The 14,198-nt window shown below is 47.9% G+C and overlaps 1 protein-coding gene across 4 annotated transcripts in view; it reads left to right on the forward strand.

The window, feature by feature from the left end:
• LOC128843873 (mucosa-associated lymphoid tissue lymphoma translocation protein 1-like) overlaps positions 1-14,198 on the forward strand; it is a 61,884-nt gene that overhangs the window by 33,201 nt on the left and 14,485 nt on the right. For all 4 annotated transcript variants that reach the window (XM_054040972.1, XM_054040970.1, XM_054040973.1 and 1 more), the window contains 3 exons: positions 574-648; positions 2,975-3,102; positions 4,340-4,471. In XM_054040972.1, coding sequence (XP_053896947.1) covers positions 574-648; positions 2,975-3,102; positions 4,340-4,471 — 335 coding nt within the window. The remainder of the gene's footprint in view (positions 1-573; positions 649-2,974; positions 3,103-4,339; positions 4,472-14,198) is intronic.

Here is a 14,198-nt window from a genome sequence, read left to right on the forward strand (position 1 = left end):
TAGGACAGTGGGGGATTCCTCTGCATTGCGGACGGCTGGCTGGCCTAGCCAGCTCCCTGGGGAAGAGAAGAGGTGTGGGTTCCAGCAATCCTCGCCAGTGTAGTAGTCCCGGGGGGCCAGTATGAACCAGTATATGAGCTGTTATGAGTCCTGATGTAGCTCTACACTATGCTGGTGGAAAACCAGCCCCAGGATCAGAGCCCCAAATGGCTGCTTTCCAGCTGCACCCTCAGCTCCACCCAGGAATCAGCCCTACAGATTTCAGCCAGACATTTTCCCCTTTGCTCAGCCCCGGCAGCACGAAGAGCCCAGGGTCTGGCTGGGCTGGGGAAGCTCTCAGCTGTTGAAAAGACCCCATGGCCATTGCTACACCATCCTCCATGGCTTTCCTTGCAGGTAAGTGTTTGGAAATTGGGTCTGACATAATTGTCAAGTGCATTGCTGTCACTCAGCAGACGCCATTGCATTGAACGTATGGGTTCTGTTTGTGTCCAGGGACGGGGCCATCCTGTACATGTATGAAAGCGAATCCCCCTTCACCCAGTTCACACTGTTACATCCTTTCATGTATAGGTACAACCCACAGTGTGCGCTGTCGCAGGTGCAGCCGCTGGAGCCCTGGGGGAATACGGTTTATGGCTATGCCACGTAAGTATCTGCTGATTGCTCATGGCTGGAGACCTTTGGCACTTCCCAGCGCTGTGGCTTGAGGCTCTTGCTTCTGTGGGGCTGGAACTCTGGTCATCAGATCAAGTGTCATTGACAGGGGGAGGTGCTGAGAATGCCAGAAGCTGCAATGGCCGTGTCTCCATTTGCCAGCTAATACTGCTGCCGCTGGACATCCCTAGTGCAGACATCCCTATCTCTGATTCTCACACTTTCTCTCTGGCTTTCCTGATCTGTACCCTCATCTCTCCCAACAGCCCTGTGCTGGCAGCAGCTGTGGCTGATCCACAGTTAAGATTGTCAAGTATCAGGGGGTAGCCGTGTTAGTCTGTATCCACAAAAACAACAAGGAGTCCGGTGATACCTTAAAGACTAACAGATTTATTTGGGCATAAGCTTTCGTGGGTAAAAAAACCACTTCTTCAGATGCATGGAGTGAAAATTACAGATGCAGGCATTATATACAGACACATGAAGAGAAGGGAGGTACCTCACAAGTGGAGAACCAGTGTTGACAGGGCCAGTTCAATCAGGGTGGATGTAGTCCACTCCTAGTAATTGATGAGGAGGTGTCAATTCCAGGAGAGGCAAAGCTGCTTTTGTAGTGAGCCAGACACTCCCAGTTCCTGTTCAAGCCCAAATTAATGGTGTTAAATTTGCAAATGAACTTTAATTCTGCAGTTTCTCTTTGAAGTCTGTTTCTGAAGTTTTTTTGTTCAAGTATGGCTACTTTTAAATCTGTTATAGAATGTCATGGGAGATTGAAGTGTTCACCTACTGGCTTTTGTATGTTACTATTTCTGATGTCCAATTTGTGTCCATTTATTCTTTTACCTAGAGACTGTCTGGTTTGGCCAAAGTACATGGCAGAGGGGCATTGCTGGCACATGATGGCATATATCACATTAGTAGATGTGCAGGTGATGGTGTGGCTGATGTGGTTGGGTCCTCTGATGGTGTCACTAGAGTAAATATGGGGACAGAGTAGGCAATGAGGTTTGTTACAGGGATTGGTTCCTGGGTTAGTGTTTCTGTGGTATGGTGTGTAGTTGCTGGTGAGTATTTGCTTCAGGTTGGGGGGGCTGTCTGTAAGCGAGGACTGGCCTGTCTCCCAAGGTCTGTGAGAGTGAGGGATCATTTTCCAGGATAGGTTGTAGATCGTTGATGATGCGCTGGAGAGGTTTTAGCTGAGGGCTGTACGTGATGGCCAGTGGTGTTCTGTTATTTTCCTTGTTGGGCCTGTCCTGTAGTAGGTGACTTCTGGGTACCCGTCACGCTCTGTCAATCTGTTTCCTCACTTCCTCAGGTGGATATTTTAGTTTTAAGAATGCTTGATAAAGATCTTGTAGGTGTTTGTCTCTGTCTGAGGGATTAGAGCAAATTCAGTTGTATCTTAGGGCTTGGCAGTAGACAATGGATCAACTCTGGTTCTCCACTTGTGAGGTAACTCCCTTCTCTTCGTGTGTCAGTATATAATGCCTGCATCTGTAATTTTCACTCCATGCATCTGAAGAAATGGGTTTTTTACCTACGAAAGCTTATGCTCAAGTAAATCTGTTAGTCTATAAGGTGCCTCCGGACTCCTTGTTGTTTTTGTAGTTAAGATTGTAATACTCTTTTGTTGCCTAAAATCAGTGAGTATTTGTAATGGAGTCTCTCCCCACAACCCTGGACATATCCAGCCTGAGCCACAGAATCCTAAAGTTAGACAGAGCTGGCTGTTCTGGATGGCAGCTCCTCCAACAGGGCTACAATTGGATAAGGCAATTGCCACACCGTGGGGCAGTGCACAGGGCACCCCATGAGTCACTGAACTTTTTCCAAGGCCAAGAGATCATTGTGGGGGGAGATTTTCAGAAGTGCTGAGCTGTCCTAACTCTGCCCCTGAAACAATACAATGCAGTTTCATTTTCATTAAAACAAGTCTCTGTATTACACTAAAATACTGCAGATACGCCCAGTGGCTCACAATGCAAACAGCAACAGAAACTACAGAAAAGCCATCAGTTCGATTCAACCTTATAATTAGAGGACTAATACTCTGAAGCAAATACAGGTGCTCATGTTCCTTCATCCAATTGAGCAGCATATTTACTCCAATTTTTCAGCCCCTTGAGTTTGCAAGGATTCTGTGTTGTTCCCCTAGAATTGGCAATTGACTTTCCAGGGTCCTTCTTAATATAGCCAAAGCAATAACTTGGCCAATAGAAAGGGAATCCTGAATCAAAGTAAGTCTGTGGGGTTTCCGGGTGCTCCTGCGCCATGTCAGTGTGGCAAGCAGCTGAGGGTCGTGTGCTTGCCTTCGAAGGAGTGAAGATGCCGAAGCCTATGAAGTGCAGGATGGGGAGTTCAGCTCCGGGATCTTCGTGAAGTATCTGAAAAAGCACATTCTGCAGGAAAAGAAAGTGACCCACGTGCTGGAGGATGTGTTGGAAGGTAAATATTGCACCGGAAGCTGTTTAGTTAAAGCTGGAAGCTACTTGTTCCAGGTAGTAAAGGTGAGGTACAGTCATTGATCGAGGATTCTAAGGAAGAGGAGATGGAACAAACAGACAAATGAAAGGCCAGTGAGTCTCCAGGCCCGGACAGTGTGTCCAAGAGCATCAGAGTGAAGGGGCCAAGCTACTAACAAAATCCATCTCTTGTTAAAGTCAGTGAGTATGCAGGGGGGTGGCCAATGTCTCTTTCTTTACAAAAGGCTCTAGAGGGGATCCTGGGCATTAGAGGCCAGGAAGCCTCACATCAGAACAAAGTACGCTGGTTTCATTAGAACAACAAACCACCTGGGTGAAACTGGCATGCTGGGTATAAACCAGCACAGCCTCTGCAAACGAAAATCCTGCCTTTGCGGTCTACTACAGTTCTCTAATCATGGCAACACCAAAGCAGGGACGAAAGGAGAACCAGCTGATAGCATTTACCCAGTCCTTCAAAAACCCTTGGCAAAACCCCTCGCAAGAGGCTATTAAGGAAATTAATTAATTGGGTGTAGATGTGACAAGTCAGAAATGGGCTGAGACAGAAGCAAAGCATAGAAAGAAATGGTCAGTGTTCCTCAAGGCACAGGGTAGCAATGGGGTCCCCATACTAAGTCTGATGCTGTTTGACATATTTGTGAATAATCTGGAGAAGTGAGGTGGCAACATTTGCCGATGACTCAGTGGCAGTTGAAATCCAGTGCGACAAATGTGAGGTGAGAAGTGATCTGAACTCTTCATTCACATTGCTGGGTTCTCAATGGACTGAACTCCCTCGGGACAGGGACTTGGGGGTTGCCGCAGGCAGCTACGTGAAACCTCTGCTCTGTGTGCAGGTGCGGTTCAGAAACCAAACAAGATGCTAGGATGTGTAAGGAATGGGATGGTGAATATTCCAACACCCTAATATTCCACCCTTCGCTTGCAGTACTGCTCAGTACTCCTAGAATATATAGTGTGGGATTCTGAGTTGGGCCAAGAGAGTGATGGGGCGCAGCAGGAACTCTGTATGTGGAGAGACCGGAATGGTTGCAGGCATGGTGTGAGCCAGGCCTCCAATTTAGGGGGAAAATTCAAAGGCATGAAAAGGAAGTGGGCTCCCAAACCCCACTGACCCTCAGTGAGTGTTGGCTGCCTCAGCACCTTTTGTGCCTTTTCCCTTTGAACCATTCCTCAGGCAGCTCTTTCTCCCCCAGACATTGGCCGGGACCCCTTGGTAACTGGGAAGCAGGTGATGGAGATCAAGCACACTCTGAAGGAAGCCCGGGCGCTGACAGACCCCATCTGCACTACTGGGCCAACTGCGGAGCTCTGGGGACACAACCATGGTAAGAGACCAGTGCAGAGCCCTTAGCCACACGGTCTCAGGCAAGGTACATTAGCATCTGGCCTTTTAAATATGTCTTACATCAGTAGTTCAAAATGTTGTATTTCCCTGCTCCTGCTTCACGCTGCGCCCTGTTCACAGTCACACTGCCCCCCATAAGGGAGCACCTCAGGGTGCTGCTTCTCTGCCACCCACTCCAGAAGGGGGTCCAGGCCATGGAGAGGGCTAGCAGAGCTGTGGGAACCATTTTGGGAAGGGGTTGGGGTGGGTGAATTCAGAGAGGGCTGCTGCTGGGGTCTGGGCGTACGGCACCGAGTGAGGTGGGGGCCTAAGGGTCTCTTTCCATAAGAGTCAGATGCGGGAGAAGGAGCGGCAGCACCTAGGGTGTGGGGAGCAGCAAATAGAGGGGAGGTCCCGCTGCCACTGTTGAGCAAGAGGCTTTTCCTGGCAGGTTCAGGCCCTGCTGTGATTGAAGCAGAAAGCTTGTGAGGAGGTGACTCAGCTGCTGGCTGAATGCCTAAAGCGATTCCTGTCCAGGGAATTATAGTGGAAATAATGGGATGGGGCAAAGAACAGCAGCAGCAGCAGGGAATTTGCAGAATGGGAGTGGCAGGCTCAAAGAGGAGATCAATCCACTGGTACCCAGTATAGCAGGCTGGGCCAGGGCAGGTCACAAGGAGTCTCCCAGGGATCACTGCCCAGCCATGGCCAGCAATTTACAACTATACCTACCTTCCCATATTGCAGGGGTAACTCAAGCACTGTAGGCAGAGAAAATAACAGATGGTACAGGAGGGGCACCCTCTCAAAATGTAATTGTAAACAGGGAATCATCATCAAATGGGTGTGGTTCTAGTGGGGTCGCACAGGGATCAGTTTTTGGCCCTACGCTATGTAACATGTTTATCAATGACCTGGAAGAAAACATTGATAAAGTTGGCAGATGACAAAAATTGGGGGAGTGGTAAATAATGAAGAGGACAGGTCTCTGGTACAGAGTGATCTGGATTGCTTGGTAAACTGGGCGCAAGCAACCAATGTGCATTTTATTACAGCTAAGTGTAAATGCATATTGTGACATACCAGGGTACAATCCAGACTAATGAGCAGCTGTGTCACCCCTGCCCTGCAACCTTGGGTGCCTCTGTTTGCCAGAAGCTGGGAATGGGAAACAGGGGATGGATCACTTGATGATTACCTGTTCTGTTCATTCCTTTTGGTGCACCTGGCATTGGCCACTGTTGGAAGACAAGATACTGGGGCTAAATGGACCTTTGGTCTGACCCAGTATGGCCGTTCTTATGTTCCTACAATGCCTTGCTAAAGTATCTTCCACCTGGGTCACTCACAAACAGTCACCAGCATGGAAGTCACACCCGAAGTATCTGTGTGTGTCTGCAGTCTGCCAGCCATACTTGAGTTATACTCTGGCTCTCACCAGCCTTGGTTATACTGCAGGGTGACCCCAACACACCCTCAGACTCGTATTTCCCCCCAGAAATGTATGTTGTGTTCTGCCTAGCCCTCTTATGGACAGTACAAAATATTTTAAGTCTGTTATTCCTTAAAGAGAATAATGCACCAGATTATTATCTCAAATAGTTATTCAGACACTTCCGTTTAAACATATTGGATTAGATAAAACAGTAAAACAAGTTTGTTAACTACAAAGAGAGATTTTAAGTGAGGACAAATCATGAGGCATAAAAGTCAGAAATGGTTACAAGGAAAATAAAGATCAAATAGCAGAGAGTCCTGTGGCACCTTATAGACTAACAGACGTATTGGAGCATGAGCTTTCATGGGTGAATACCCACTTCATCGGATGCATGTCAGATAAAATGATAAAAAGATAAAATGTTTACTAATACCTAACAAACTATATCAGATTAATGCAAAATTTCTCACCATGTGCTTTCTTTCAGCAGTCTTACTGACCAGTACCCATCCCCCAGAGTCCAACGACTGCTTCCTTTGTTGCTTCAATTGTAGTGAATGTGATGGGCAGGCAGAGAGAGGGAGGGTGCCTGGGGGTATTTGTCCCTTCTTTTTAAAGTTTCAGTCCCTCTCTTAAAAAACATTTCCGGCTTGGCACTAGAAGGCAGAGAGTCTATGTGGAAGGATGTTCCCTTTTTCTCACCTGTGAGCATCCTTTGTTCTTCTTCGAGAGATGTCCCTGTGGGTGCTCCACTCCAGATGCTGGTGCGTCCCTGCGCCCTTGCTCGGAGATTTTTGCAGCAGTACTCGTACCGGCCACGCATGTGCAGAGGCTGCCCGCCCACTGTGAGTCTAGCTTAACAGTACGCATGTGATGCCGGTCTCCTCAGTTCCTTCTCTACCGTCCCCGGCCTGAGATGGAGCTCAGCAGACTCGTTAGGAAATTCCTTTCTCTTGTTACAATTACCCTTCTAGTTACTTAGTTTGTTGTTAGTTATAGTTAGTTACCATTTTTATCCAATATATATATATATCCTGTCAGCGGCAGCGGCTTCAGACATGCCTGGCTCCACAGGGTTTAAACACTGCTCAAACTGCAAGGACGCTATCCCGCTATCAGATGACCACTTATACTGTATAAAGTGTTTGTGGGAGACCCACATTCCTCAAAAATGTGCCCACTGCAGAAAACGCAGCTCCAGGGCACGGAAGGACAGGGAGCTTAAACTGAAACCGCTCTCCTCCAGAAATCCCTAGGAGCGGCTTCAGACCCAGGCGCTGATTCCGGCTCCGCTGCCCACCACAGCCCCCCCGCCTCAAACAAAGAAAAGAAATCTGATAAGAAAGGGCACTTTTTGTCAGCTTTAAAGGAAGCCCTGAGACACAAGCCCGCCCTGGGCGGATCTACTTCTTCCCCGCCTGTGCTCCCCCGCTTGAGCACATTTGACAAGCCGGGCTCCTCCGGCACCACGAGAAAACCGCCTGAGGCTGCGGCGGCAGTGCCGGCGCGAAACTCTGGTGCCGTGGCTTCAGGCTTTCAGCTGCCTGCCTCTCTTCTGGCACCGTTTGGCACTGCGACGGACACGGTGCTGACATTCCACAGCCTGTCTGACCCCCTGCAGGCTGATGCTGCCCTCCCGGCACCAGCCACGGCACTGGCACCCGTGGAACTGATTGGCAGTGAGCCAAGAACCAAAACCTCAGCTCAGAGGAATGTTCCCTCATTGCAACTCCCTCCTGCACAGCCTTCACATCACACAGGAGCCTCACCACTTCACTTCACTCAGGCAAGAGATCTGCTGGTGTCACCTATCCTGCAGTCTCCCCTGCTGAATGCCTGTTTCTCTTCGAAGGCAGAGTCAGGGTTTGAACAGTCTTCCTCCAGTGAGGAGGAAACTGGACCACAGGAGGGTTTTTCTCCGTATCAACCCTCCCATCCCCAGACCCCAGTCAACAGAGGTTTTAGGAAAATTACCTCAGCCTATTCTCAGGATCCTGCCCCCTGGGGGGTGAACCCCTGGATGGCACCACCTATGCCCTACCCACCAGCATGGCAATATTGGGCACCATGGGCATCGTATCCTCGAGAACACACGCGCTATGCCACCTCAACCAGGCGCAACACTGGTCTAGCACCACCACCTGACGAACCTGCCAATGACACCAGACACCAGGCAGCACCGTCACACTTGCAGGATCAATCAAGTCCTGCTCCTATTCCAGTAGAGCCGGAAGTAACGCCCGAAGAAGCCTTACTTCCCCGTCCTCCAACACCGTCGGATGACTACGCAAAATTCCAAGATCTCTTTAAAAGAGTTGCCAGTGACTTGAGAATTAACTTGGAGGAAGTCCTTGAACAACAGCATGAGTTAACGGACATCCTACAGCCCTCTTCTTCCTCTAGGGTCGCATTACCAATCAACGTAGCCCTTTTAGAACCTGCTAAGTCCATCTGGCAGACTCCAGCTACATGCCTGCCGACCTGTAAGCAAGCGGACCGGAAGTACTTCATCCCTTCTAAGGACTCTGAATTCTTTTTTAGCCATCTGGCGCCAAACTCGTTAGTAGTAGACGCAGCAAACCAAAGGGCCAAACAACAGTATTCCCGCTCCACCCCAGCCAACAAGGAAAGTAAACGCTTGGACCTCTTTGGTTGTAAAGTATATGCATCCTCGACGCTGCAATTTCGTATAGCTAATTATACTGCAGTTCTTGCAAAATATGACCACAGAAACTATAATAAGTTCATGGACTTTATTGACGACATCCCAGAACAGAAAAAACAACAATTCACAGCTCTGGTTTCCGAGGGACAAAATCATATCACGTACCGCTCTTCAAGCGGCCCTCAATGTAGCCAACACTGTAGCAAGATCGACCGCCACAGCAGTGGTCATGCGTCGAGGTTCATGGCTCTCCTCCTCTTTCTTTCCTCGAGAGGTCCAGAGCACCATTGAAGATCTTCCCTTTGACGGTGAAAAACTTTTTGCTTCCGCTACGAACGACGTGCTTCACTCAATGAAGGACTCAAGGGCAACCCTCCGGTCCTTGGGTCTCCAGACACCTACGACCAGAAGACGGCAATATAGATACCAACCTTACCAACGTACACGCTACCCCGCATTTACACAACACTCCCATAGACCACAGGAGCAACAACAACAACAGCAACGCCAGAGACCAAGATTCCAGCGTCGTCGTCCCAATTCAGCAGGGGCGCCTCAACCCCCTCCAACTAATAGGCATATTTGAAGCTTTGGTCGAGGGTTTAGAAAACAGCGTTCCCACTTCAGCCAGCACACCTATCTTTGCACACTGCCTACGACCATTCTCCCACCAATGGCAAAACATTACCTCCGACAAGTTGCCTCTCACCCACCCACCCTCCCCGTCCCTCTTCAGGGACCCCTCTCACGAGCGTCTACTCCTCCAAGAAGTGCAACATCTCCTTCAACTGGGGGCAATAGAAATTGTGCCAAAACGACACAAAGGGAAGGGTTTTTACTCCCATTATTTCTTAACAGAAAAGAAAAATGTGGGATGGCGACTAATCCTCGACCTCAGGAGGCTTAACAAATTTGTCAAAAAGCAAAAGTTCAAGATGGTCACTCTCACCACCATAATCCCAGCGCTGGAGCAGGGCGATTGGTTTTCAGCCCTCGACCTACAGGACATCTATTTTCATGTGATTATATACCCGGCCCACAGACGCTTCCTACGTTTTACTCTTGGCTCAACACATTTTCAATACAGGGTTCTTCCCTTCGGACTGTCCACAGCCCCCCGTGTCTTTTCCAAGATCCTAGCCATAGTTACTGCCTACCTCAGAAAACAAGGGGTCGTAATATTTCCTTACCTCGACGATTGCCTCCTCAAAGCCTCAACGTTTGACGAAGCTCTCCGATCCATGCGGCTTACAGTCGATTGTTTCCTATCTCTAGGCCTGCAAATAAACAAAGACAAATCCACATTATGCCCCACCCAACATCTGGAGTTCATAGGGACATACCTTGACTCCCGGACGGGATTGGCATCTCTTCCACCCGACCGCTTCAACTCCATAAGCCGACTGGCCACAAAAATTCGCAACAGTCCCCAGGTGACTGCCCGAGACTGTCTACAAATACTAGGTCACATGGCCTCATGCACTTTTGTCATCCGAAATGCATGCCTCTACATGAGGTGTTTCCAAGCGTGGTTGGCCACGGTTTACAGACCGAATGTGCACTCTCTAAACAAGACTTTTTCCGTACCTTTTCGAGTCAAAGATTCTCTACTGTGGTGGACAGTTCACTCCAACCTCTGCTCTGGAGTCCCCTTTCTTCAGGAGGCTCCATCCCTCATACTGACTACCAATGCATCTCTGACAGGCTGGGGTGCACACATGTCTCACCACACAGTCCAGGGGCTATGGTCTTCAACCGAGACCTCTCTGCACATAAATGTCCTAGAACTTCGACCCATTCGCAATGCGTGCCCATCACTTTCTTCCACTAATCAGGAATCACCATGTACGCATAATGACAGACAACATTGCATGCATGTTCTATGTAACAGGCAGGGAGGAGCTCGATCCCACTCGCTTTGCACAGAGGCTATGAAGCTCTGGAATTGGTGCATTGCGAACAACATCCAGGTATCAGCTGCCTATCTTCCCGGAGTGATGAATACCACAGTGGATGAACTAAGCAGACACTTTCCATGGGATCACGAATGGGAGATAGACGAGAAAACCATTCACAACATATTCCGCATTTTGGGTCACCCAACCATAGACCTTTCTGAAACTGCAAAAAACAAAAAATGTTCTGACTTTTGCTCCAGAGCGGGCCTGGGCAAACATTCCCTGGGAGACGCATTCATGATCCCATGGCACCGAAACTTACTCTATGCGTTTCCCCCAATACCGGTTCTCAACAGGGTCCTGATAAAAATACGAATAGACAGGGCCAAGGTGATCCTAATTGCCCCGTCATGGCCCAGACAACCGTGGTTTCCGTTCCTCACCAGAATGTCGATTCAACCACCAATCTCATTGCCTCTCCTCCCGAACCTCCTATTGCAACAACGCGGCTGATTTCTCCACCCCAACCTGTCCATGCTTCACCTCAAAGCCTGGTTCCTACATGGTTCTCCCAAAGCGAACTAGATTGCTCTGAACAAGTTCAAAGAGTGCTCCTACATAGCAGAACACAATCTACTCGCACCACCTATCTACGAAAGTGGAACCAATTCACACATTGGTGTTCAGCTAAACAACTTTGTCCCACGTCGGTATCTCTCTCGCTCATACTTGATTATCTATTGGACCTTAAGCGATCCGGCCTTTCTTTCAGCTCCATCGGAGTCCATTTAGCTGCTATTACAACTTTTCATGACAAAATTGATGATACTTCTGTTTTTGCTCACCCAATCACCAAGTGTTTCCTCAAGGGACTCCAAGCCCTATACCCAGACATTAAACCACCTACCACCCCATGGGACCTTCATTTAGTACTATCTTGCCTAACTCAACAACCATTTGAACCCCTAGCCATGTGCTCCCTTTTACACCTTTCGATGAAAACAGCATTTTTAGTGGTAATTACCTCCGCCAGACGGGCAGAGAAATAGCAGCTCTTATGGCAGACCCACCATATATGCTATTTTTCAAAGACAAGGTTACCCTCAGATTACACCCCAAATTTCTTCCTAAGGTGCATTTGTCATTCTGCATTAATGAGCCTACCAGCCTTTTTTCCGAAACCACATGCAAACTCGTTCGAAGCTACAATGCATACATTAGATGTATGCAGGGCCTTGTCCTTCTATTTGGATAGAACCAAACCTTTTAGAAACTCTTCTAGACTTTTTGTCTCCATCGCGGAGCATTCCAAAGGTTCTCCTATTTCTACCCAGAGAAACTGGATTTCTCAGTGCATCCAGTTGTCCTATCCGATGAAGAAGGTTGCACCTCCAGACGGCATCAGAACGCACTCCATTAGATCTCTGGCTGCCTCTGTAGCATTCTTACACAAAGTTCCCCTAGCTGATATCTGTAAAGCAGCCACTTGGTCCTCTGAACACACATTTGTTAAACATTATGCCCTTACTCAAGGCCCCCTTTCTGACATACGTTTGGGCAGGGCCATACTATCTACGGCATTCCTATCAGATCCGAAGTCCCTACCTCCTTGAGACACACTGCTTTTAAGTCACCTGGAGTGGAGCACCCACCGGGACATCTCTCAAAGAAGAAGAGGAGGTTACTCACCCTGTGCAGTAACTGACGTTCTTCGAGATGAGTGTCCCTGTGGGTCCTCCACTACCCACCCTCCTCCCCTCTACTTCGAAGTTGGGGTAGCCTCCGTTGTAGAGAAGGAACTGAGAAGACCAGGTACGCATGCGTACTGTTAAGCTAGACTCACAGCGGGGGGGCAGCCTCTGCGCTTGCGTGGCCAGTACAAGTACTGCTGCAAAAATCTCCGAGCAAGGGCGCAGGGACGCACCAGCACCTGGAGTGGAGCACCCACAGGGACGCTCATCTCGAAGAAAGTCAGTTACTGCACAGGGTGAGTAACCTCCTCTTTCCCTTCGTCTTGATGACTCTGTTTACTGCTTAAGGCAAATTAAGCAGAACCCATATTCTTTTGTTTAGGACAGACCTGTTTGCCAACCTCTGTTTGAGCAGAGTATGGGGTTTGGAACATGTGTTAATAACATCATACAGGGAAATGTTATAACTTTACATACAATGTTGCCACACATATTTTATCAGGATGATACTGACCAGCAAATACGAGTTTTCAAATGATACCTTATAAGGCATATCTTGTACAAAAAATATTACAACAACATGTAGGGTGTGAACACCGGGGTATAATCTGTCACACATATCTAGGAACAAAGAATGTAGGCCATACTTACAGGATGGGGGATTCTATCCTGGGAAATAGGGATTCTGAAAAAGATTTGAGGATCATGGTGGATAATCAGCTGGTGCAACACAGTGACCAAAAGGGCAAATGCAATCCTGGGATGCATAAACAGGGGAATCTCAAGTAGGAGTAAAGAAGTTATTTTAGCTCTGTATTTGGTGCTGGCGTGACCGCTGCTGGAATACTGCATCCAGTTCTGGTGTTCACAGTTCAAGAAGGATGTTGATAAATTGGAGAGGGTTCAGTGAAGAGTCATCAGAATGATTAAAGCATTAGAAAACATGTCTTATATTGATAGACGGAAGGAGCTCAATCTATTTAACTTAACAAAGAGATGCTTAAGGGGTGACTTGATTACAATCTATAAGCACTGTTGTATTAATTTAGATGCAAGACTAAAGGCATTAACATAACCCAGACACTGTCCAGCATTAAATAGTGTTAAGGCTTGGGGTTTGGTCTACGGAGACTTCAGCCTACTTAGTCCCATGGCAAACACCATTAAAAATCTTTTAACCTTTTATTAAAGATAAAGAAAAGAGGGGGACACAGTTAAAGCCTTTACAATATAAAGTATTAAATAAGGCTTTCCTTTTAACAGTATACCTTGTTCCCTTTGTTAGCTGGAGAGAGTTTTTAGAAGGAAGAATCCTCATGTCTGACAGTCTCTAAGATGGTATCAAAGCTGGTAATAACTGTCCTTTTGGAGAACAGAGAAGAAGTTAGTTGAGATGGGCTGGAGCTGTCATTATTATTAAGATCCAATCCCATTTCATCCCAGGTGGTGGTTGGGAATCAGCTGGAGCTGGTGGATGTGATGATGTCATCTAAGTCCTTTTCTCTGGCCCTGCCCAGTCAGGACATCTCTCAGGATCAGGATGATGAAGGCCTGGGGTCCCAGTAGATGGTTTGGGTGGCAGTCATGATTGTGAATCTCATCCCAGTAGCCAATTTTTCTCCCAAAGTCTCTTTTCTTCAAGGAACCCAAAAAGGAGTGATGGGCAGAATAGTCCATCCCCTCATTAATTTGTCCACTAATTAGGTCTCTTTTCCAAAGCACCAACTTTGGTTCACTAATTTCTGGTTTCGCACTCAGGACTGTGTTAAAATCATGCTTGGTAAACCAAGAATGATCTTAACACAGTCCTTGAGTTATATCAGAAGGCCTTTTTGTTTGGACTAGCTTAGTCTGTTTGTCTCCCTTTCACGTCTTTCCCCACTAACATTTGCTGTTCCAGGTTCCTGTGACATCTTATGAACTTACACTCACTTCTTATAGTTGAACTCACAAGTGGTAATGAGGCCTACAAGTTTACCCTAAAACAGTACTGTGGCGGGGCAACGTCTCACTGGCACGGCGCCTCCTGCTGGTCG

This window comes from Malaclemys terrapin, chromosome 10, assembly GCF_027887155.1.
Source record: "Malaclemys terrapin pileata isolate rMalTer1 chromosome 10, rMalTer1.hap1, whole genome shotgun sequence".
NCBI classification, from domain to species: Eukaryota; Metazoa; Chordata; order Testudines; family Emydidae; genus Malaclemys; species Malaclemys terrapin.